The sequence below is a fragment of the Zonotrichia albicollis genome, chromosome 5, assembly GCF_047830755.1.
Source record: "Zonotrichia albicollis isolate bZonAlb1 chromosome 5, bZonAlb1.hap1, whole genome shotgun sequence".
Taxonomy (NCBI): domain Eukaryota; kingdom Metazoa; phylum Chordata; class Aves; order Passeriformes; family Passerellidae; genus Zonotrichia; species Zonotrichia albicollis.
This window is the reverse complement of record NC_133823.1, coordinates 37,350,981-37,374,460: the sequence shown is the minus strand read 5'-3', so window position 1 is coordinate 37,374,460 and position 23,480 is coordinate 37,350,981. Positions and strand designations below refer to the sequence as shown.

General features: G+C 37.4%; 2 protein-coding genes across 9 annotated transcripts in view; one reads left to right on the top strand and one right to left on the bottom strand.

Annotated features, from left to right (window-relative positions):
- DCTD (dCMP deaminase) overlaps positions 1–23,480 on the top strand; it is a 204,675-nt gene that overhangs the window by 106,056 nt on the left and 75,139 nt on the right. The gene's annotated exons all lie outside the window — the stretch shown is intronic.
- The window catches only part of WWC2 (WW and C2 domain containing 2), a 94,556-nt gene that overhangs the window by 57,471 nt on the left and 13,605 nt on the right, over positions 1–23,480 (bottom strand). Inside the window, exon 2 of one of the 2 annotated variants that reach the window (XM_074541352.1) lies at positions 2,530–2,639. In XM_074541352.1, the coding sequence (XP_074397453.1) occupies positions 2,530–2,639 (110 nt within the window). Of the gene's footprint in view, positions 1–263; positions 334–2,529; positions 2,640–23,480 lie in introns of those variants that run through there. The other variant, XM_074541353.1, reaches the window with a different exon arrangement.

Sequence of the window (23,480 nt, the reverse complement as noted above, 5' to 3'; positions counted from 1 at the left end):
GATGATAAAAATATTTTGAAAAAAATAACATGTATGTTGATTTACATAATTTTTGAAAAAAATTACTTTATAAAAATTCAGTAGAAGTTTCAGAACTTTGCAAGGTGCAATTGCTTTCTCTAAATTATTGGGGAGTTTTGTCAATATCCACTGCAGCAAGTATCTATCTGAACATTAATGGAAACTCCACCCTTAACATTTTCAACCTCAACATTTTCAACCTTTTACAGAAAAGAAGGGAACAACCATGAGTAGCAACCTACTCCTCCATAGCTCTGTGGACTGGCTTGAGAAATATAATAAATTTGCAGTCATCATAGTAAAACTGGTCCAAGTCCTGTGGACAACCTGAAACTTCACAGCTGGATCAAATGTAGCTTTGTAGAGAGGCACACAGTAGGAACAACACTAGAAAAACAAATGAGAAAAAGGACAGATATGAGAGAAGTTGTTCAGAATAATTAATTATGGGATGCAAAAGTAGAGACTCAGTGGGCCTTCCGTCAAATATTTTGCTGAAATAAATTCAGCCAGACAGCAGTGAACATGAAGCATCGTTAGTCCCCCTCCCAACCTAACACATGGGAGCAGATTTCTTCCCAAGGTGCTATCCCTCAAGTTGCTATTTATGAGTCCTGAAATTCTACTTTATCCAACCTGTTTTCAGGCATCTATCAATTTGTTCTTCCTCCTAGCAGTAGATACAGTTTTTCTCCCTCATTTGGCTTCTTTGTCCAGTAGCAGAGAGAATTAACAAAACCACTTTCAAAAGAGTAAAAGAGTCTTCCTTGTTCTAACACAGTCACTGTCCTGACAGGGAATTTTAACAGTTCAAATCCAAAAAGCATACTCAGCACATCTGACTTGTTACAAAACCAATAAAGCACTAAGCAGACACTAAACCCATTTTCTAGAAAGGCTTTTCTCCGCTCATTTTAAGTGACCTCCATACCAGAGATTTCAATAGCATCAAAACATTGCATGCACCCTAGTCAGATGAAGTAGAAGTTATAATCTCCATTTCTGGTGCATCAAACAAATCACCTACTTGTAAGATTCTTAGGCAGCTTACCACCCAGCAACTGGAGAGTACTCTCACCAAAACACTGTGCAAAATACAGTGCACATAACTAAAATACACCACTTAAAAAATAAGTTTCACTGAAGTTGCTACAAAGGAATACATACATTAATTTAAGAGGAATCAAGAGCACTACTGAACAAACATGGGATGGAAACTGCCTTTAAGTATATCAAAATTTCAAACCATGAGTAGCTGCTAATACTCAAGAATTCACTTTCAATGCACAGGTATAACATTTAAGAGTAAAGAAAGCAGTTAAATTCTTTCTTAATAAAACAGGCAACAAAGCTACAAGAGGTTTTAAGAACTGATTAAAAATTTTGAACAAGCATGAAATAAAAAGAGCACAATCAGAGTACAGTGATCTGAAAGCACTCTCAAAACACCCAGAAATGCAATTTGGCTCTCAACATTTTACTGGTGTATATAATTTTGGCCAAAGTAGACGTCAGAGACAATTTTATGCTGATAATCACATTTAGATTCAGAAGAAAACCCTTTACTTTCTTCACTTTTTGAATTCAATCAAGGATGCTTGTATGTGTAAAAATTCAGGAGTGTCTAACACTGTATGTAAAATCAGAGGACTCACTGCAAAGCAAGGCTTTGTAATTAAGATCACAAATGAGGTTATTGGGTGGGATTCAGTTCCACATTAGGTGTCTATCTGCAGGTGCTTAACAAGTACAGCTGATACCTAATGTCCCATTCTAGTTATCAGAGTTCTAGTCCAGCCCAACCAAAGGAGGCTAAATTATCTCATCTGCAAAGCAGACAGCCAACCAGTCAGCATACATCACATTTTACATTACATCAACTGTACTAGAGATCTTATGACTGCAAAAGTGGCTTAGACAAGGCAGGGTGGATTCCCTTGTCCCTACCTTTGAGATGCCACTTTGAGATGCCAGATTCAGAAGGCCACTGGTCTCTTACTGTCCATGTCACATCTACTGACCCTGTGCAGTTGCCTCTGCTAACTTCAGAGATTAGATACCTGCTAATTTTTAGGTAAGTATAGGTACTGCTAGCACAGATGCACGTACCTAGATTCAGGAGTTGATCTCAAGTAGAACCTTTGCTATTGTCCTGTTAAAGACTATTTCTCGGAAAATAAAAAAACATATCAATATGGAGTAATAAATGTATAAAGAGAAAATAGAAATGCTTTCAGGACTTTATTCATTTAGCAGGCCTGAATAGCATTGTATTTCATATTTTGCTAGTTTCACATGGTTTAGACGTATTCACTACGCAATTAGAAATATATGTAGAAACAGACGTCGCCATTTTATACCAGCAGATTTTCCTGTAAGCATTTAAAAACCAATAATGTTTTACCAAAGGGCAAATTTTCCCCAGCATTTTGATTCTAATCAAGAATTCTGAGTCTGATCAAGATGAGCTGTCTTTTATAACCAACATGGCAAACCAAAAGTACTTACGGTTTATGTGGTCAATGTAGTAGACGCCAATCTGAGGGTCACACGCGGCTTCCCATCCCCATGGCAATTCATCCCCAACACAATCCGCAAATGACAAGGGCTTTGTCAACCTACAGCAAGGAAACAATTCAGTGATATAGCTTTTCTCCCTTCCATGTATCTGTTTTTCATATTAATTCCTATTATGACAGAAGCTGAACAAACATAGCAAGGAGAAAGAAGAGCAAGTTGTTTTTTTTCCTCTTAAAGCAGAACATATTATTGCAAACATTTTTCAGTACAGGACTCAAGTGAGAAATCCACTGCAACACCCTTCACATTTGATAGTCTAAAATTAAGCAACAACCAACAGCTTTAAAAAGAAGAAATTATCTATATTCCTGTTTGTCCCGAGGAAAACTGGACCCTTCAACTTCAAGTCAGTGAAGAGAGCACAAGATTTCAACATCACTGTTTCTAATGACCACAGAAAGCCACCAAGGATGCAGTTAGCAGCACTTATCAGTCCCTGCACATGAATAAAACAAGCAGCAGTGTGCACAGAACAGACACTTTACAAGTAATATTTAACAGGCCTTAGATGTTCACATGTTGCTTTTGCAGGAAGACATACTATTACAGTTTTTCACTTTAATAATAGAGCATCTATTTGTTATAAGAACTAGAGTGATAAATATAACACATGGGCTCTTTTCCAACTGAGGCTGAGCAAAGCTTTACGTGATCATCTTTTGGTCCTTTTAAAAAAAATTTAGTATTGAGTTTCCTATTGATAAATCCACAGATAAATGCCACCTCTAACACAGTGATATATTTAATAGAAAGAACAGGAAATTTAAGGTTTTATTGTTGCCATAGTGACAATAAGATTAAGCAGATATCTAGAGTTTCAAAAAAAAATCCACAGAGTGGCATGATGAAGAGAAATTTGTGGGACACACAAGCAGCACTCCTTTGCTCACTGCTGATTAAGTTTCATCACCTAAGACTGTTTTTTCATTTCATCATCAAAATTCTATACAAATAAAAAGCTAATTTATATGTTTCAGGATTTTTTCTTTATTAATTCCTGACCAAAAGAACAGGTTTATTGACACTTTTGTGAGAAAAGTAAAAGAAAAGAATAGTACATTTTTATCTTTTACAAACTGAGTTGGATTTTGTGTACAAAACAGCAGATAGAAAGTACCTTACAAAAATATTTAATTCTTTATGCAGCTGTAAAAAACAAATTTAAGTACAAATTTGATTTAGAAATAATTGCCCCACTATAATCTTTATTATCATCATCATCAATGAATATGACCTACCAATTCTCTAAGTTGAACAGCATTTCTTCAAGCTAGGATTGCAGAAATCACAAAGAACAAGGCTCTCAGGATTCAAAACATTTTGAATATTGATTCTTTTTCAATTTATATTTTTTAAATTGCAAGCATGAATCCACTTCCTCATATTCCTCCAAAGTTTACCTCATAATCCAGTGAAGGTTACTAACACTCTATTGAGGTTCTGAACAAATTTGCATGTATAACACAAATTTGCCGATTTATTGCCACTTATAAACTGCTATGTTAACCACTAAACACACCAAAAACTATTCTAAAGCCCAGATAAAATTACCAATGTGGAATTGCATTTGGATCACCAGGACACAAAAATACAGATTATAAGCAGCACAAGCAGGCTGTCGACTTGCCAGTGATTTCCAGGGCCAGAGAAGATCTGTAGCAAGAAGTCAAGCCTATGCATTGTATCCTCTGACACTGCTGACCTGCATCTTTAAATCCAGACACTGGCACAGCCCTGAGTGGGGCTGCAACAAGGACCCTCCAGAAACCCCAGCTCTGACCTGCCATCCTGCTCCTCCTCTCTGGGCAGCAGAAGCTGTGCTGCCATGGCCAGGATCCAGCTGTGCAGCTCAGCAGGCCAACAGCTGGCCTAGTGCTGCCATACCAAACACACCTGCCCAAATGCTGCCCACTTATAAACCACTTCAAAGATTACTGCTCTGTTGTAAATAGTAATAGCTAGAGAGAAAGGGATGGCTCTTAGGGAAGCAGGAGAAGCCTTTCAACTCCAGGGTAAATACGAGCACAATTTCAGGCAGGCAGCATGCAGCAGGCTGAACACAGGGCATCCATGTAAAAGAGTTTCCAGGCCACTTTTGCTCAGAGGAAGCATCAATCACACAAAAGCAACAGTGCTTTGGTGAATCTGGTTAGTCCTGTGAACAAAATGTGCCAACTTCAAGGGCACACCTATCTGTGAAGAAAGTCCTGTCTCAAATTTGATTACAAGTGTAGATGTTCGTGAAACAAACTGAAGAACAAAGTTCAGTGTCATCCTTGCCTCAACATCACAACACTAACTCAAAACTCAATTCAGGTAGTTCTAGTAGGAAATATATTTGAAAAGCCATATAGCAACATAGAAATCACAGTATGGACTCAAACTCATATGAACAAAGCCAGATAGTTTTTAATAAATATTCAACACATTCACCAAATTTACACACCAGAGCTAGCAACAGTCATGGTGTGATTTTTACATCGCCTCTACGCAGGGATATAAGCCCAGTACAACCCTGGCTTTTCATCTGCACTGTACACTAATTTTATTTTTAATCAAATATTCACTTCTTCCCATAAATAGCACATTCTCTAGGTTAGACTGCATTTGACTCTGATCATGCAAATTTTCTGTCCAGGTGTTCTCACCTGTCTGAAACCAGATATGATAGGAATGAATAACAGCCATTCTCTCATCCCAGACACTCCATAAATTAAAGAGACACTAAAACACTCTGGAAAAGTACTTGAGTGACCCACACTGGACCTCAAACAAAATGAGAAGAGAGAGACAGAGGTCCAAAAAGACAGGGAGTACAGGACAATTTGTTTTATGAATCCTGCTCTGCTGGATCATGCTTGAACATCGCATCCTTAAGATCTGAACTATGTCAGAACTGCTCCAGAGTAGATTTTTAAAACATGAGAAGATTTGTCCATAATAAGATCACAATTACCTAAGAGGGTAACATTCCCATGACTCCCTTTTTTGTTCCAGAGTCTTTTAATAGCACATAATTTTTGAGCTTGATGCATCATTTTACAACTGAACAGCAATGAGCACAAGGTGATTGCTTATGGCCCTCAGAACACAACATAACCACTATTTACTTTCAAAATACGTCTGACGAATGGATAAAATTAACACAACAGGAAGCAAGGGAAAATTTGCAAGACAAAAGTTGAGAGCAGAGAGTTACAAGATGTAATTGGACAGGAAATAATATCTAGGAACAAGGACTGAAGGAATCTTGTCTGTGTGAAGATCATTATCTGTGACACAGAGTAACCTATGATAGATGGACTGCCATTACATTCATTAAATGTCATCCAAGAAAAATGAGGTTTATTGCACCATAATAGAGGATTAAATGCTGCATGTCTTGGGCACTGATATTCTAAGGGTAGTTCATAATATTTAGTTTCAGTTTGTAGCCAGACATTTAGATGTTCCTAAAAGAATGCCAGTGCTCCAAAGATGGCTTCAAAGTCCATATTTAGTATCCAATAAAGTTCAATTAGTTAATAAAAGGCTTGGATTTCTTTAATGCATATCATTAAGCTTAAGTATTCTCACCTAGGGGTGCCTTTTTATTTTTTAAACCTTAGTGAACAAGAGGCAGGTGTGCATAAGGAGAAGTGGCTATTTTAAGGAAAACCAAGAAGCATTCTGCAATTCCATTATGTAAACAATCCATGATTATGTTAATCACTTTACAGATGCTTGGGGAGACTTAGGAGACAAATGCAGTTTACAAACTGAAGACCTCTATTATCATACCAAATCCACATTTTTCTTTAAAGTTTTCAAAATACAGAGTTAGCTAGCTAAGCTCTTAAATGCAGATTCTGCAATAATCTATGTGTTGTCATTAACAGATGTTCTTGCTTCTACAGCCATACCTGTAAGAATAAGTCAGCATATGCAGCTAAAGTTAATAATGAATCACAGAACCACAGCATATCCTGAGTTGGAAGGGACTCAACAAGGATCGATTCAATTCTTAAGGGGATGGCCCACACAGGGATGGAACCCAAAACCTTGGTGTTATGAGCACCATGCTCTAAAAAAAATGAGGGTGAAGACACTGTAAAATGGAACCATAACTGCAGACTGATGGACTGTCAGTGCAGAAATAATGCTTCATTTGGACAACTTTCTTATTTGATATAAATCACATTTTGAAGTCCCCAGAACTAGAAATACATAGAAGACAGGCTTCTTTCCAAGACTGAGGTCCACAAAAATGAGGCATTTATTACATATAGCAGTAAAACTGCTATATGTAATAGCAAAACATCACATATAGCAGTAAAATATATCGCCCATTTCTGTGACCTGAGAATATCAAGAGGCATGTTCTTAAAAATGTGCATGCACATATATGTATATACACACATACACACTACTTTGAACAAACTGTTCTATGCAAGAGAAATGCTGGAATTCTGCTGCATTCCTTCTCTGACTCCTTTTTTCTCCAAAATCCTTTCAGGATTAAATAAACTGTAATAATGAAACATAAGTTATACATATTATGATTAGAACTCTATCAATAGAAAAAAGAAGGTTACAGTAGGCAGATCTTAGAAAATGGCAGTGGGGGGCACGGGGAAGGAGACACACACATGAGAAATAACCCCACCCTGCTCAAACCTGAAATTACTTTACCTCAGTTAGAAAGGAAGAAAACACAGGTTTGTAAGAGGTACACAAATACCTAAGAATTATTAACAGGTTCATCTTAATGCCTTTCAATTACTTCCAAGAACATCATCTTTGCTGTGTAGTACTTGGCCTACAGTCAAGAGTCAAGTTTGTAGTTTGGAATTCAGCTGTAACTAGGGTCAATGCTCAGCTTCTATAGAAACTTCAATGTGCATTTGAGAACTTTCTCCAAATACCCAAAATGAACTCATGTGCTCTGTTGCACAGCAAGATCCTGTGTGACACTTACACAAAATGTTGTATGGATTACATTTCATTCATTTTGCATATATAGTGATGCACATTACACATTAATTCTTTTACAGTGCAGCATTTGTTAGCACTTTTTCTTGACAGAAATTTCTCTGAAAAATATACTTCTTCTCCAAACTCCAACAAAATGAGAAGACAAAACACAAGCTGCTATTCAGATGTGCAGAAATGGGCAATCTATTAAAATGTAAGAGAAGAAATCCAGTGATGGAAGGATTGCATGCACAGTTATCTGGAATCCATACACCATTACAGAAGGGTGTACAGATGGTTTATCCACAGTAATACTCACCAATACAACAGTTTACAAAAAGTTTCCTTCAAGCACTTTCAGTTAGCACAATTACACAGAATAGTAACATAAAATCAGTATCAATTGTTTTTTTATTTTGCGAAAGGATAACTGAAAGTATTTAATTCTTATTTTGATCCATAGCTTTAGAGAAGCCAATGTAAAATTTTAATCAATGAAAGGAATGTACAAACAGAAGTACAAAAATGTTCTCAATTCTTCATCAAACCTCCTGAATTTAGTGCTCAAGTTGGATCTCAAAATCAATTCAATTTTTACCTAACTTTTTAATGCTATAGGGCATTACTACTTCGAAGGATGTATAAACATGCATTCTAATCCCATACTAAATATGCTTACAAACATGGATTTTACTCATTTCAGGCACTGAGGACAAATTTCTTATATAAAACTCGGGGGTGCAATTAATCCCATTAACTTCAAAAAGCCAGTTACCAAACCTGAATTACTCCTTTAGGTTCCTTAGAGAGGTAGATTCAATACATCTACTTCATACCTGAAGGTTTCCCTCTTTCCCTAGTGAGTACAGGATTCTGAACGCAAGAATCCTTAGTGAGTGCAAGGGTAACTAAATTGAAGTGGGATGAATTCTTTTGCAGGCAGCAGAGTGCACACAGAATGGCAAAAGAGACCCAGCAGCTGCTCCACATTGCAGGTCAGAGTTAAAGAGAGGCATTGCTGCTCCCTATGGCTGAGGTCACTAACAGCGTGAAAATTACATTGCATAGGGAACACAATTTTCTCTTCAAAAACTACAGGGGCTAAAGCTGTAACCAAATGCATTTACTTTGTATTAATTATATTGCTGTCTCTTTCCTAACTTTAAAAAGCGGTAATTAGGCTGTTTACCTGTCAAAAGGGGCAGAATTGGCCCACATAACACCCTTTTGCCATATTCTTTGTTAATTCAATTCTATAAGGTATGAACTAGCAAATCCCACACAAAATCTCTCTCTTGACAAAGCTCATTCATGAGACAGGACTTCTGCTGCTAAATGTTTCACCCTGTTCTTAACACAGTAGTGCCTCCCATTCAGATATCAGGCCAAGACATTATGTACAAACTTTGAATTGTTTAGGTACCCTTTTAATAAGGGTATTATTAAGATATACTGCCACTTTATTACAGGTATTGTTTTGAAAGAGTAACTAAGTGGACATCAATACCAGGTAGAACAGATCAAACAAGGAGCAGCATGATCGCAATCCCAGCTTGAAATAGTGGTGTAAAATAAACAAATATGGTAAGGTCATGCATGTTTGCCTTGTTCACAAGATGTGTGCAACCAAATGTCAACAAATGCCTGTGCTCAAAAGACAGCAAACATACATGTTACCTTTTCTATGCCAAAACAGAATCACTAATAGCTCAAACAAAATGTAATCCATCCCTTAACAATGAGATGTTCTCAATAACATTAAATTAAACTTCTTAATAGCACTAAATGTATGCCTGTAGACACTAGCATGTGCACCACTAGTGTCTTTGTACAACACACACATGCACACAATGGTATTGGTTTATAGCCAAATGTTCACAGCTACACTCCTGGCTACAATGGATATGTAACAGTCAACAGTACTGCACCTTCACATTTTGCACCACTGGATACTCAAAACCTAATTGCAGAGACTGAACTCACAGCAGTTATACACTTCATGGAGACAAAGATTTATTAACTCCTGCAGCAAGTGTTTCCTGGATACATTGCATGAATTTTCACTTGTTTTCCAGATTTCAGATTATTTTGGTCCTGGTAATACAAAGAGAGGTAAAACACTCAAATTTGTACAAGAATGGAAACTTGAAATAAGCACTGATTCTGGTTTTCTAAAAAAATATACTGGTATAGTACCACTTTTAATAACTCACAATTTCTATTCTGTAATTCTTTTAAGTCCTTGAATACTTACAACAGACAGCAGACCTTAAAGAAATGTATTTTTTGGTTTTGCAGAGTTTCCTTGGTAAAGAAAAATGTACAAACGTGCAGATGGAGAATTATGCTAAGAGACACACATTATTTCTCTGCCTCACAGCAACCCAAAATGGACGGACATTATTTGAGTACATACTACTCAGATAACAGGCTCTCACAACTATTTAACAAGCTCAAAATCTTGGTTTCCAGCACTGAACTCCTACTGACAGTGATTTACTATAACTCCCATTTATAAGTGAGCTGTGGGTTCACGCAGATATACCACATTCAATGATGTTTCAGAGACTATCTAAGAAGTGTATTTGAAATATATCTAAGTGTATTTGAAAAATACACTTTCCATTAAAAGACTCTTGTCTAGCTAGCCAGCAAACCAGGTAAACACAATACTATATTCAGGAAGCACACAAGGTCCAAGTAGAAACTAAAATCTAATCTTTTTCTGTTCTCATAGGGGTTTGGGATTTTAAAAAACCTTTCTAGAGTACTGAATAAGTGGTTTCTTCTCTGTAATTTAGGCAGAGTACTCAAGGTGTTTTTGAAATGCTTTGCTGAAAAGGGCAGTGTGCTGAAGAGTGTCTCAGTTTCCAGTCAGCCTTCCAGAGAGACAGCTGCACTACCACTACCGTGTGAAGTGGCAATATCAGCCCATCATCAGTTCTGATTGCTGCCTTCCTGCAGACCAACTCAATCTCCTATGCTGTAGCACAGCACGAACTGTTCAACATATTCAGCAAGTCCTGCTTAGAAATAACAAGTCAGCACCTCACCAATGCTGGGGCTTGGAGACAAGCACGAACTACAGTAACAAACTGTACTCATTCCTCACATGTTTTCCAGCTCTTTTTGATTTAGTTAAACATTAAACTGCCAGGACAAGGATGAAAACAAGCCAACAAACCTTGCTGCAACCACACTACAACTTTTGTAGTCTTACATTCTCTATATTTATACATAATTTACTAAACTTGCACAATATGGAAAACCCCAGGAATCTTGATAGAAGTTCTTAGCTTCCAGTATCTATTATGAACTTAACCAGTTTAAGCCAATACAGCTACGATTTTTACTACAAAAATTGTATTGTACATAGAGAACAAGTTATTTGAAACAAAAATATAACTGCAAAGTTTTTGAGTCCACTTATTGTAACAGCAGCACAAGTATCCAAAAGTAGAACCTGACAGCAAAAATAGCTGAACAACAAACCCACTACAGAAAGAATGATATAGCTTCAGACAAGCAAAGGACATATTCAAAGTGAAAGAAAGTAGGTTTTGGTCAGATATTAGGAAAAAATCCTTTACTACGAGGATAGTGAGACATTGGAACAGGTTGCTCAGGGAAATAGCGGATGCCTCACACTTAGAAGTGTTCAAGGCCGGGCTGTACAGAAATCTGAGCAAGCTGGTTTAATGAAAGATGTCCCAATCCATGGCAGGGGAGTTGGAATTGGATGATCTTTAAGGTCCCTAAGGTCTGTTTCCCAAAAAAACACCTTCCTACTTCATGTAGCAGTTTTGCAAGTGTAATGTAAAAACATCAGAAATTAAGTGCTTGCAATATATTAAGAAAAATTCATACTCTTTTTATTTCTTTATTTTAAAAGACTTGTTCTCAATGTTAAAAAGTTATACACATCCCCAAACTCTCTAAGCTTTATGCAATACAGAAAAGCCATGGATGAAAATTTTCAGGTCATCCAAAGACCTTGCCTGCTTCCTCCACAGAAAAGAACCCACACAAAATGGGCAACTGATGTCCTTCTCTCACACACACACACACTCAAAAGGAAGGAAGCAGAGAACACACAAGTTAAGCTCTCAGTCCAGCAGGCAGCAGACAGAGGGAGGCGAGTGCAGAGGGAGTGCTCTGCCTCCCAGCTCCCTGAGATGCTGTGTGCATGTTAATGACTGCCATAAAAATGTGCTACCAGCCAGCAAGCCGAGCAGAACTGCCTCCTCCCAGCTACAAAGAGGTGGCATTAGCTCAATGTCAGCTCCCTCTGTCCCCTCACAGGTGCTTCTGTGAAAAGGCACATGAACTGAATAGCTGGGACCCAGAAAGGGAAGAATGCATGTGGGAAGGAAGGGACCCACACCCACTGGCTGCAGGACCAGGTCAAACTGCCTGCTGGCTTGGTTTTTTGTTTCCTTTTCCTTTTGATTATGATAAACTATTTTGGCTTTCCACTTCACAATTGCCATCAATGAAGAAAAACTCCACACTGAACTCAACTACACATTTTACCACATCATTTCATCACTGAAGGTAGTAAAAGTGAAAAGGAGAACCAATATTTTCCAGCTCAGCATACCAGCTATTTGTTTCTGTAGGGCAAAGCCTCCAACCAAATCACTATTTGTAATTCATTTATCTGTTTAACATTGCCAAGTTCAATGCAAAGATGACATTTTGAAAGGTTAGGGGGGAAAGGGGACCACAGAGAAATGGAAATGGGTAATACCATGAATGTTTTCTGCAGCATTTTTCTTTGACGCAGCAGTTGGTCCTGCACTGGCATGTAAGCACTATAATATTAGACACCTGGAATGTGAGGAATGTCTGATAACCATAGCCTAGCACATGGATAATTCCACAGCCATAAACCAATGATATGACCTTTGCCATTCCCCTGGAAAGCTCAAATGCAGTGACATTATGAAAAGGCTATTATGTGCAGTGTGGCTATAGGTTATTTATATATACATGACTGTACACTGTTGTTAGAGGGAAAATGTTATCATCAATTGACAGCACTGTTAAGAAACTTAGCTATTGGTCTTAATTTAATTCCATAAATGCCATCCTGTTTTCCGAGCAATTTTAAGTGTTCCCGATCCTCCAATCTCTGGGTGCAAACTTGACATCAAAATGTTTTCCTCTACTGTCTTGTACCACTCTGCTCTTCATTTAACACATTTACTAGCAAATATTCTTCCTACAATAGGAAGATGTACTCTTAAGAATACTCAAGGTAAGAAAAGAAAAAAAAAAAAAAGGCAAACCAAGACCAAACAAACCCAGTCAAGCACTGGTTCATGAAATTCAAATTCAAAAAATGGCACAAACTCTGCAGGAATTTCCACATGCAAATAGGAGCAAACAATCCTTACTGTTTGATAGAAGTATGATACAACAAACTACAGGTAGAAAATATCTATAGACTAGAATACTTTATTAGGAATTAATCAAAACATATTAATTTGTTGATTGATGATTGGTCATCTTGGCTGTCAGGCACAAAGTACCAAAAACAGTTTTCATGGCATATTGCTACAGTTAAATTTAGGACATTTTTGTATTGTGATAATTAAATATGAGAAATAGAAATGTATTTCAAAGAAAAAACATAGTCAAACCCCAGAAAATTGTAATATTTAATATTAGCATTAAAAGATCTTCCCAGTCTCTAAATTTTCCCTCTCCTCCTTTCTGTAATTTCATACACACTAATCCAAATCACTCCACTACTCACCTCATCAGCCAGAGAAAATTATTTTGAAAAAATTCTGTTCTATAAACTCCACTTCTCCTGTAAACAAACCCTTGCATTGTAAGTGACCTTTGGATTTATATAGATTTCTACATTTCTAAAGACTCTCCTCACCTAACTCTGCTCCCACTGAAGTCAGCAGGAGCGTTACCAATTTCAGTAGCAGGAAACCTAAATCTAATACTTTCAAAAAGTATTATCCATCTGAACATCTCAGATAACCTCACAGACATTTAACTTCAGTTCTGTGAAGCCCTTCAGCCAAGAACCATTCCAGAGGCAGGGAAAAGGCAACTTAAGTTAATATGTCCAATGTCTCTGCAGGTTGGTTACAGACCCACAAACTGCCCCCAACAGGACAGAGCACCCCACTCTGTTATTCTCAATACTGAGTTCTTCCTATCTTGATTCCAGCTTCTCATCCAACCACTTGTAACAATTTTGAAGGCATACTTCATTAAACATTCTGTGTTTTGCAGTACAGTGCAGCTCCCGTTGCAAAAAGACTGAGCTAGATCAGGGCTCCAATGGCACAAAATCACTTGCTGGATCTCGGGTCTCTGGTAACTGTTTCCAGATGCTACAGGAGAAATCTTTAAAAATGTGTCAACAATTTTTTGTTCATGGAAAATGAACAAACACAGCACTGATTTTAAAAAACTGCAAACAACACAATACCAAGGAGGAAAAGGACAATATATTTGTATTTTAATAGTAGTAAGAGATCATTAAAAAAGTCTGCCAACCCTTGGTGCAAATGGTTCAAAAAGATCCCTCAATCTCAGCTGTTTTCACAGATAAGAGACTCTAGAAAAATCATTCTTGAGAGCAGAGTGATGGAAGTCAGAGGCTAACATATATTAGTAAAACTGCACAAAACTGAACTAACGAGCAAGGGCTGTAACATACCTTTGCTTCATACAAATCTAATGTTGAACTTAAAAGTGCAAGATAATGAAGTCTGGGTACTGTAAGATTACAGTAATGTAAAATTATAATTATAAGATGATTTCAGATACATGTTCTGGCCTACATTTAATCCCTCCCACTAATAATTTTAATACAAAGAACTCTAGATTGTAATGCTTTTTTAAATTGCCTTTCTTTGTATACTCCGAGATACTCAGAAAACCGTGTTACACTAAACAAAATCAATGCAGAGTTCCTTCAGCTTCTCTACTGTTTTTACATTTCTTTATTCACAGTATTAATTGACTTCAAGATGTAGATCAAATTTATTCCCAGGGGCAGCAAGGTTTGAGGAATGGGAAATATGTAACAATTATCCAACAGGAAACGCCTAAGTTTGCTGTGACTTCCTTCGCACACACCCACTCCCAGAAACTGCCTGGAAAAAACCACCCCAAAACCTTTCACAGAGGCAGCAAATTTCTAGCATTTCCTAGCAGAAACAGAGAAACACAAACACAATTTACTGAAGCATGGCCTTCTATTGGAAGGAAAGGAAAAAAAAAATCAGCTTCTGCTTCTCACATCAAATGGACTAAACCCCTTTCAGGTCAGCTATCCTTTTTGGTTCCCTTTCCCTGAACACCTTCAAGCCTTTCCTCTACCTCCAGCCTATCATTGCTTGTCACACATCCCTCTTTACCAAGTGTGGTTGGCACAAAGTTGTTTAGAGCAGGGGAAATACTTTCAAGGCAGTAATTTGCAAAGATTGCTGAGGAATTATCTGAGACACTGTAAAAGGGAACCTGGAGTTTCCAGATGAGTTAATACTCTACTTACTGACTCAAACAGAGCTGCCTACCTTTCCCAAACATGAAAATGCACTCCCTTCAGCTTTATTAGCAGTTTGCATTACTGACTTTAAAAGATTATTACTTCTGAGAATACAGTACATATTAAAACCTCATCCCTATTTGTGGTTGCTAACAGCACAGAGTAAATTAGCACTTCTTCAAATAAGCATACAAACATCAAAACAATATTCAAAAAATGTCTATGAGTAGGTAACAGCCATGTTTTATGAGTCCTCTCTTTCAAAGTAAAAGCATATGTGAGAAGGGGAAAGAAGATGAGAATAACACAATGAGGCTATTCTGCACATTTTCAAATTCAATTTCTTAAGCTAACATTTAAAATGAAAAAAGGAGTAGGCTTTTTACAAAAATCTGTGAAGAGATTTTGTACCACTGTACTAGACTAAGAGACATCAATTATTTTTGCCAACACCACTGAGGAAGTCATTCAACTTCTCATGGGTGGCTCTGAATCAGCTGAACATTTAGCAGAAGTCAAAATACCAAACACCTTATGTACCAGTTATGAGGAAACAAATATAAAACAAATAAGAAAACACCACCACACAATTTATATAAAATTGTTGTGTGATTACCTTTAAATATTGCATTCAGCTCTGGTAGCCCCTGCACTTCTGCACCATGACATGTTCAAAGGAAAACTACAGATCAACACATAGAGGAAAGTGGGCAGTGGCCATCAGGGTATAGAATGTAATGTAACTGAACAGGTTAATATCATTCATCTTGGTAGTTGCTTACAGAGTGCAAATACCAAACACATGAAAGGCACAAGCAGCATTTACTCTGTTTCTCATGCTACAAGAAACACATGCAGGAAGTACAGAAGAGTAGGCTCAAAACAAAGTTCTGCACAATGCACAATCATAGCTGGACCTCATTGCCACTGCATTTTGTTGAGTTCAAAATCAAAATTGTTTTCAAAAACAGATTTGACAAAAATTACAAAGAACAGATTCACAGTCACAGTAAATATGATATTCCAGATACAACCATTTTCCTACTGGAGTTTGGTCTTGTGCTTCAAGACACATACTTCAAACTGAAACTTATTAGAAAGTATTCTTAAAACTGTCTTACTACAGAGAATATTGTGAGTATCATAACTCATAACCAAAAATTTCCTTGAAGTCTCTTCAGTGTATTCTTAATTATTATTTAGTTGAACCCATTTATAATGAATCACTACAGGTTTGCCTAACTTTTTTTTTTTTTTGCTTGTGTTGAATTATAGTCACAAAGGATTTTTTTTTAGAAGTATTTCTTCAAGTTGACATTTCTTAAGACTTACATGAATCCCATTTCTGGCAAATAATACATGGTCAAAATTGAATTTTGTTAACAATGGATAGCTAACTTAGTCAAGAGACTAACAAGTTTGAGTTACATCTTGAATAAGAAAGAAGACACAGCTAGTCTCAAATTTTGACTAAAAACACAGTCCCAAATCTCTTCATCTGTCCTAGTTTTGCAACAGCAACCTGCACATTATGACTGACTTTCTTCAGACTGATGGTCAACAGATTGTATTGTACCTGCAAGCCAGTAAAAAGTGGACTTTTGGAGGGACCTGTCCTGTTTAACACCTGCATTAATGATTTGGAAAAGGTATCAGACTTGCATATGACGCCATGCTGGGTAGGAACAATCAACATAGTCAAGACATGAACATCATTCAGATGGAGTTGGGCTACAGGAATGGCCCAACAGAACCTTCAGAGATTCAGAATCAACAAATGCAAAGTCCTGCATCCAGGAAGCAAATGCCCCTTAGGGCAGTAGAGGCTGGGACTGTCTGGGGAGCTACTCTGGGCCCTGGTGAGCAGTGAGCTGTCAGTGAACCAGTGCCCTGGATGCAGAGAAGGCCAACAGCCTACCCTATCAGCAAGAGTGTGGCCAATAGATCAAGGAAAGTTATTATCTCCTCTATTCTGCACTCACTAGACTGCATCTCAATTACTGCACCCACTTCTGGTCTTCTAAGGCAAGAAAAACATGAACAAACCCAACTGGTGCAAGCCCAAGGGAAAGCCACCAGGATGCCTGGGAGATGAAGCACCCAAGCACGAAGCTGAAGGGAAGAGACAGAGACTGAGGGGAGCTCAGCCTGGAGAAGAGGCAGCTTCAGAGGGATGCAGCAGCAGGCTGCCCCTACCTACAAGGAAGTTTCTGAGATGACTGTCAGGCTCTTTGCAAGAGTTAATGTGGTAGAAGGATGAGAAAAAACAGACATGGGTTAAACAAGCGTAAGTTGAATATAATGAAAAAAATTCAACATGAGGATAGGCATGGTAGGAAAACTAAATGGAGTAATTGTATGAGAGCAACTCTGATCTCACAGCTGACCATGTGTTTTGCACATAATTTTTAAATCTTTGCTATTGCCATGCTTCCAAACCATATGCACACATATGAACAGCTGTGTACTCACTCCTGCCTTGCTTTTGTTTCTTGGAGGTTAAAACTTCATCATTGTGTAACTTGAGTAGAGAAAAATAATTTTTGCACCATCCTAATGCCACACCAAATACTGCAGTTCCATAACAATTTAAGTTGACCTAACCTGGCTGTCAGAGTTCAGCTTTTCCTCCGTGCTACATGTTCATACCTCTTCTCTGGCATTCTTATGACTCCATAGTACATCAGTTCAAAGAAAAAAAGCTAGGAGGAAAAACTGAATTTCAACTTTTTAAAAATCAGTTTAGCTGCCTAACCAGTTCACTACCAGTAAAAATGCCAATACAAGAAAAAGGGTGGAACCATTTGCAGTCTGAATTCAGACTGGTGTGAATTGGTCATGAAACAACAGAGTTCCTAAAAGACACTGAAATCCTGGTTCTTGATGGGATCAAAGGCAGTGTTGCAACATACATGATTTCACCTCCTCCTCCTTATGATTTACCTATTAGAACAAGACAGACAGGACCAAGCAAGCAAAGTTGAGAAATGTTTGCCTGCTTTGTAAAGTTTTAATGTGGGGAAAGTTAGGAGGCTGATTTTGGTAGGTTGAAGGTTTTTTTGACTAACAATGAATCTTAACTGGTTACTGTTGGATTATGAAATGCAAATGCTTGAGCAGTTAGGAAAATTTCTATTTATTCTAATACCATGATCTACTGGCTACTTGAATTTCAAATTAGAATAATGTAAATCAGTTAATTGCCCAGTCCTGTGAAAGATCCAAAACTTCACAGAACAAACCAAGGAAATATCTACATTCAAGTCAAAGGCAGCCTTGCCTTGGACAAGGCTAGAAGCAAATTTTCTATGTGATTAATACTTTTGTCATGCTTGCCAAAAGAAAACCAAAAAATATTTCATCCATCTCTGAGAGCCTTTACCTTAGGCATTTTGACCTTTTTTAAAGTTAATGAGGCGCTCATAAGGAGAGAGTTAAAAAATAATTGCCAGTGACACAAAAAACTACAATGCTGTCTCAAATACTGAGCAGAGGCAGTTTCATAGAAAAACAACACCTAAGCATAAACAATTGATTTAACAGTAATCTCCCACACTGTATGCATCTTTTGTACTGTAAGAGGCAAGCTGCCATATAAGCAATGCTTCAATAAATTCAGCTGAACTAGGAAGCTGCAATTTTACAGACTTCTAGAATTTCTTAGACACAGTATTTTTAAATGAATACTTCATAAAAATCACTTTCAGTATTTTGTTAGATGTAAAGTTTTTACATAGTTTGAGTAATGAAAAAACCTCAGGATTAGCTCATACAGTGAAAATATGGTCACTCCTTGCCAAGATAACCATTACATCTCCATTTTCCATTTATTATTCTTTTAAACTGAATAGAGAAGATTGCTCTTAAGAGATAGTCCAGATACAAATCTCTACTATACAATTACTTATGTACTCTCTTTCAATTTCTCAATGGAAGGCTCTTACTATCTCTCATAAATCAACCTACATCAGTTGCTTTTGTGAAAAATCTTGAACATAAATATTAATGCTTTGAGCTACTATTTTTCCTGCAATTCTACATAATATCCTTAGGTTCCTTTAGGAAATTACTTCATGTATTATTCAAGCTTTTAAAATAAAATGTATCTTCTTGGAGGCTAGGCTTCTGACTCTCATCCTATAAACATCAGTCATCTAAAACAATTTCCAGAAGTAGTGGAAAGTTTAAAAGTTGGCACATTGTAATTAAGTAGGAGTCAAACTTCTCATCTGTTGAAAATACCATTGGGTGTCTGCATGCATTTTAATGCTTTTCAAAATGCTATGTACAGAAAACAAATACAAGGAAAATTAACTTTCAGTCAGAATGTGTATGGATGGAGTTTGACTAACAAGAGGACAGATTTCCAAGCTCGTGACAGTCCATGCAATTCTTTTCTAGCTTACCTGCAGGCACTCAGCATGGCTCAAGTTCTACAAAGTATGTGGTTAGGGAAGAAAGAAAGGGCCATGATTATTCACAGTCCAGCAAAAATCTGTTTTCTGAGTTTTAGACTCCAGGAATTCCCCAGTAAATTTAAGAGAAGTTGGAATTTCCTGATCAGACATATATTACCTAAGGTAGGGAAGTGTAATTCTCAAAAGAGTTTTCAAAGGTGGACTTGGAGTTTTGCTGGATAGAATAATGATGGATTTAAATCAGTCATAAAAAGAGAGATCTGATCTTCTGTCAAGTTCTTGAAAAGGTATAAGTTAATCATCAGCACTATATGCTTGCTTAAAGAAAACCCATACTTTTAAATTTGGTTCGAAATATTTTTAACCCACTAACGAGTTGATCAAACCATGCTTTGAGTTGTCAGCATAACAAGCACCTCTTTCTGTGCCATACTATGAAGAACCGAATTTTGGTAGGTAAAAACAATAAGGAAGCAATGCAGGGTTTGTAATAAAATAAAACATATGCATTCCTTCTTAAATGCAATCTGCATAGCTCTTCACTGACATTTTCAGTACGTGGTAATTCATTCTCTCCCAGCCCAACTTCTGTGTTTCACCAGTTTTTTACCCTGAAGAAAGAGTGGGAAAACTCTGCTCTTTACTAGAAATCCAAGTGAAAGTCCAAGTTCTGTCTTTTTTGCTGACTTCACTGCTTCATGCCACAGACACAAAAAGGATTTCTTTTTGCCCATCACATTTTCTCTCCTTCATCATACTGCTTTCTCTATATTAAAGTCATTGTACTTCTATCATTTGCATTTGCAATAAACAGATTGTAACAAGGTCTCTGGTTTGGTTTACATAAACTTACATAAATAGCAACAAGAAGTAGAGACCTCTACCAAAGGGTACCAGAGCAGTCTCCAGGTACCAGGGGAGAAACAGAACTGATTATTTTTTAACATTACAGTATTTCAGTAATTATCAGCATTTCTGCATCTACACTACAAGACATTCTGTCTCAGAGTCATTGCTGTTCTCAATAATCCGTTCATCCCAGCAGACATCTTTAATTTGGAATCCTAATAAACACAAAAAAAAGCCCACCCAAACCCAAACCACCATATGTAACTTCTGATAATGAAATCAATATTCTTGGACAAGACTCTGCAGAAGAAATGTATGGCCTTGTGCAAGAGAGCCAAATAGAATTTGCAAAGCCTCCTTGTTTTTCCATGCCTGGATTATTCTTCCTGTTGACCCTCTGAAGCCAGCTGCTGGGAGATACACAAGGAAGCAGCAGTGCTTGGTGACCCTCACTGGCAGCCAAAGAATTAGTCTGGTTGATGGAGCATGGCAATCCACTGTGCCAGCTGAAAAAAGCCGGCTCTGGCATTTTTTGATTCTTTCGCTGGGCTTTGGGAAGACAAAATCTCTTCCTTTCACAGACCCGACTAGGAAGCTTAATTGATGTCCAAAGGGCTTTTACTGTACTGACATTTCCTATGCTTAAGGTATGAGCAAACTCCTTTATAAATGGCCCAAATACTTATGAATGGCTGAGTGTGCTGCAGAATGGGCAACTGCAGGGACAGGAGGGACACAGGCAAGAAGATGCATGTGGTGTGCTGCTCCTGTGATACACACTCTAGGCAGAAGGGTGGCACAGAGTCCATCTCTCAGAAGAGCAAAGTGGCACAGAGTATTTTTTGTAGAGCATAATTTGCAGTCACTAGGGGCAGAATGAGGTAGAGAGGGGTCAGGGAAATCCCTCAGCTGAAGTTAGGGGAGATGTTTGTAGCCTGCAAACTCCCCATTAAGACAATACAAAGACCTAAAAACCCCAGCCCTGACCTTTATGTCTTTGTTTCCTTCTGTTTTGCTGTTGTGGTCCAAAAAGCAGAACTAACAAGAACCATACAGCACAAACCATGCTCCTTCTGGCAGCCACCACCAATCTTAGTAGTGTTGTTAAGCTGCCAACAAGCTAAAATGTATTGAGGATTTCAGAGCATTGAAAAACATTGCATTCTCCAGCTGCCATCACCCTAACCTACCTTTATTCCATACTATTCACACAGACCAAGTGATATATTCAAACAGGCTAAGACCCACTCTCTTCATCACACTCCTATCTGCTGCTTATTCACTCCAGCTATTTTCTGAATGAAAGAGAAAAGATCAAAAATTAGGAACAGAGGGCACTCAGGACATGGCAGCTGAAGCTGGGAACTGCGGCTGATAAAAATCTGAGAGGAATTTACATAGATCACAGACAGTGCTCAATTGGCTAAATGCTTCTAGCGAGAGGCACACCTCTCAATGCTATCTAGGGGACAACGATTACATTTCACAGCAACTTCAACAGTATCTTTTCTCTTTATTTATTTGTCTGCTTTTCCCCCCTCAAGTTTTTCTAATGGATCCATTTTCAAAACTGGAAACTGGATTTTCCTGTTGCCTTAGGTTATGGCAGCTCAGGAAACAGAACTGGGATGCTGAGGTACCTCTTCCATCTCATTCACTCAGGGAAGGTGGCTTTTCAATAGCACCAAGCCATTCAGAGTCAAGAAAGGGACAGGAATCTGACTTTTTCACAGTCCTGACCACTACACTGGCTAACAAGCAATAAAATATTACCAGTTTTTACACTCCCAAAAGAGCCTCTGACACAAATTTTTCATCAAAAATGAAGAAATGGAACTTTTTAAATAGACTTATCAACGCTGTAACTTTTGGGGGGGGGGGGAAAGTATGTTTATTTAAATATTTTAACTAACTTCAACTGTCAGTTTGCCTTCAGACATTCATTTTTTCCTTTTTCTCCTGCCTGGTTTATTAGTGACAGTTCAATGAAATATCCATATAGCACACTACTGCTTTATTGATACTCTCAATAAACTAATAAAGCAGTTTTGCTTTTGTACACCACTGTTATCACTTGGAGCTATCCCTATAACAAATGTATCTCCTATAAACTGAACAGTTTCCAGTCCATCGGCAGCTATTAGTATAATAATTATTTATTACATAATTTATTACTTCCATTGAAAGAATGATGCAAAATCAAAAGCAGCTATCATTTGCTAAAGAAGATTTTCTGTACATCTTATCTTGAAATGACATTTTTTAAAACAAAAAATAAATTAAAGACAGAATTACTGTTCTTCCTAAAATTGTAAGAATTTAAGAAACAAAGCTGACAATGTAGTAAAAAAAGATTAGAAAATGCTAGGATCATCAAGAACCCCATGTAATTTAAAGACAACTTCAAGATAGCCCTCAATCAAACCAAATATGTAGCCAGCAGACCAATTCTTTCAAGTATTCATCCACAGGTAGTAATTCAAAAAACAATCACAGTGGTGAATAAAAGCTGTTATGATCTATGAAGTACAGCAAGGTGCCATTCAGGAGAGTTGTTTTCAATCATCCATCTCTCAAAGTGCCTTCTGGAACAAACTTTAAAAGGCTGTCTCTTCCAAAGTCACATTTGAAGGAAAACAAATTATAACAAGATGTTTCTAGTACATTTAGAAGTAACTTCAACATTGCACTGCAAATGATGTAGCCCACACAGAGGTATCTTTAATAAGCCAATCATTAGATGTAATATATAATTTCCTCACCAAATTCCAAAATTCAAATTATTACAGGTACACGGTAACTCCAGGGTGTTAGAGATCTACACTGATATCAAACAGAGCAGAGTTGGTTTTTAAAGTGACAAAGAAATTTAATTTCTATATTTTTGCTTGTAGAATTGATAGCTACAGCAAATTGAAGTTTTAAATCTTCTTAGACACTACTGAAATGAACAGTGGTTGAGTTACCTCCATTACACTGCTAAACAGCACTTCAAAGTTCCAACCACCCTCCTAATTCCCATTCCAATCCAGACATTTTAGTCTCCGTGTCCCACAGCTACTTGATCATGTAATTTGTCCTTTACAGGCACAGCTGTTTGGGATTAAGGACTTCATGTTGGGTAGGGTAGAAATACT